Genomic DNA, 2,599 nt, shown 5'->3' with positions numbered 1-2,599 from the left:
TACTTGTTGCATCTCTTTCAGAGCCCCCTTCCCTTTCTCTCAATCCAACCCCTTATTTAACCTTTCCTATCTCCTTTCTTTTCTCTTTCCCCTTTCTCTCAAACCCTAATCTACAGGAGTTTTTGAAGAAAAAGAAATGCAGAATATCTGATACAAGAATTCAAATCTAATCTTTTTACTTTTTTTTTACAGCCCCAGATATTTGTTTTCCTTTTTTTAATATTGTTCGAGTACAAGCTTGTGGTCCAAGAAAGTGAACTTGATGAGCTAACTCCATTGTTTAGATCATCTATTATCAGAACTTTCAAGATATATGGGTACCTTTTTAAATCTTTTCTTGAATCTATTAATACTGTTTTTTATTTGTATTTTGGTTTCTTGGGTTTACCTCTTTCTGGATTAATCTCTATACTATATTGGTGCTTCCTATCTCAGAATCTTATTCAAACTTTGCAACTATCGCTTTCTCTTTTGCAGGTTTTAGTAAATATAGCTCTTAAGACTTTTCTTTCCCTATTCCTTTCTCTTGACCTTTTAACTACATTAGAAGCCAATGGATTCTGGGAATAGTGGTAGTATGCAATCTTCAAGTGGTGGTGATGAAGAGTATGATTCACGTGGAGAATCCATTTCTACTTTCTTGAATAATAATAATAATCCTTCTCTTCATTTTGGTTCAATATCTTCTAATAATAATCCACCTCCACCTTTTCTTTCTCACCACCAACATCCCACTTTCTTTGATCCTCACTCACAAAATCTTGACACCAATTTCCCACAAAATGCAAATTCTCAGTTTAATACTAATGATCTCATTTGGTCACAACGGGGTCTAAGATCTGACCAAAACTTCAACAACTTTGGTACATCCTCATCAAATGCTACTCAAGCTGTTCTTCATCAAAACCTTTTTTCGGGTTCATCTTCAGTACCATTACAACAATCTTTGATTGAAGCTGCGGGTAATGTTGTACAACGGGCTTCGAACTCGGCCCAGCCCGAACATCAGCCCAATGTGGTAAAAAATCCGAAAAAACGAACCAGGGCATCAAGGAGAGCGCCAACTACTGTCCTTACTACTGACACCACAAATTTTCGACAAATGGTTCAAGAATTCACTGGCATCCCTACAGCTCCGTTTACTGGTTCAGCCTACACTCGCCGCCTTGATCTTTTTTCTACAGCTGGCTCAGCGATGAGGTCGGGTCATTTGGATACTCTTGGGCCACTTTACCCTTTAAGGCCTTCAGCACAAAAGGTTAATCAAGTATCTCCATTTATGCCACAATTATCTTCTTCTACTAGTACTTCTTCATCATCACTGTTGAGTTCTAGCATGATTGATGCTTTAATGCCAACAAATAATAATACTGGAAACAAAAACTCTATAATTGGTACCAGTACTACCATGGCCTCAACCTCTACCTCGACAAATTTTCAACTAGGTTCTGATCATCTTGGAATACAAAAACAAGCACAAAACTTGTTCAACATGCAGAATCAGATTCTTTCATTTAAGCAGCATCATCCATTGGTTAATAATGCACAGGTTTTTGGCACAAAGTCATCACAAGGAACAAATACTATTGTTCCTTCTTTAGATGAGCTTGGAATAAGTCACGATCAACAAGTCAGTGCAAATCTTATCAGTGGATATCAAGGGAGAATTTCTAGTCAAACAAGAAATGATGGAAATAATCTTTCAAGATTATGGAGATCAGGTGGTAATGGTCATAATGATGGAGGTCAAGAAAATCAGCTGAGATCGTCTTTTGGTGGTAACAACAATAATAACAATAATGGTGGAAGTTCATTACAACAACAACATGTTAGTGGTTATAAGTTGAATTGTTCAGGTAATTCTTCTACATCAGAATTCCATCAACATGAGAAGGGTTTGGAAAATGTATGCTCAACAGGTGAAGGACCAGTTTCTTCTTGGACTAATTGCCCTTCCGAGTAGAAAAAGGACAGTTGCACTAAGTTCCTGTTATGCGTGTGGTCAAGGGAAGGATCGGACCACTATGCCCTTCCAAGTAGAATTAAGAAGAAACAATCACAGCTGACGATTGAAAAAAAATTGTTAACTTGAGTAAGTTAGTATTCTGCGCAATGGGATAGAATTCATTGATGACTGAGATCACTTTGGTGAGTTTTTCCTTTTAATTATTGTATTTTAATTTGTTTTTGATTAATTATATACCTTGTAATACACATGTAGATATAGCATATTTTGTACTCCTTTGATGATTAAATATTTGGTAGAATATATGGGAATTCTGGGAAGGTATTATCTGGTTGTTTTCTTCGTTTTATCATAGTTAAGGTGGTTCCTTTTTTCTTTTATTTTTTGGTTTTAATTATGCACCGATCGTATTGTAAGGTAGAATCTTTGAGAATAGACTTCATTACACAAAATTCCTTTATTTTTATTTAATGGTAAAATCAAACTTGTCAGCAATGGCATGCGTACTGATCAGTATTTACACAGAGACGCGGTGTTACATGTTATTCCTTTCGAATCATCTTTCACATTTTGCATTTCCCCTATTCCTAACAAGTATTTTAGAAAATTTATGCAAAACAACCAAAGTACTTG

At 35.8% G+C, this 2,599-nt stretch overlaps 1 protein-coding gene across 1 annotated transcript; it reads left to right on the top strand.

The window, feature by feature from the left end:
• Nucleotides 1-2,286, top strand: LOC107773373 (uncharacterized). Its single transcript, XM_016592797.2, has 2 exons — nt 1-317; nt 478-2,286. The coding sequence occupies exon 2, from the start codon at nt 554-556 to the stop codon at nt 1,961-1,963; it is 1,410 nt and encodes a 469-aa protein (XP_016448283.2). The 5' UTR covers nt 1-317; nt 478-553; the 3' UTR covers nt 1,964-2,286.
• The last annotated feature ends 313 nt before the right edge of the window (nt 2,287-2,599 follow it).

This window comes from Nicotiana tabacum, chromosome 12 (genome assembly GCF_000715075.1).
Source record: "Nicotiana tabacum cultivar K326 chromosome 12, ASM71507v2, whole genome shotgun sequence".
In the NCBI taxonomy this organism is placed as follows: Eukaryota; Viridiplantae; Streptophyta; class Magnoliopsida; order Solanales; family Solanaceae; genus Nicotiana; species Nicotiana tabacum.
This window is presented reverse-complemented; position numbering and strand designations above follow the sequence as displayed.

Excerpts from the sequence above, each read along its gene's own strand:
- LOC107773373 (XM_016592797.2), top strand. The coding sequence starts at position 554 with ATGGATTCTGGGAATAGTGGTAGTATGCAATCTTCAAGTGGTGGTGAT.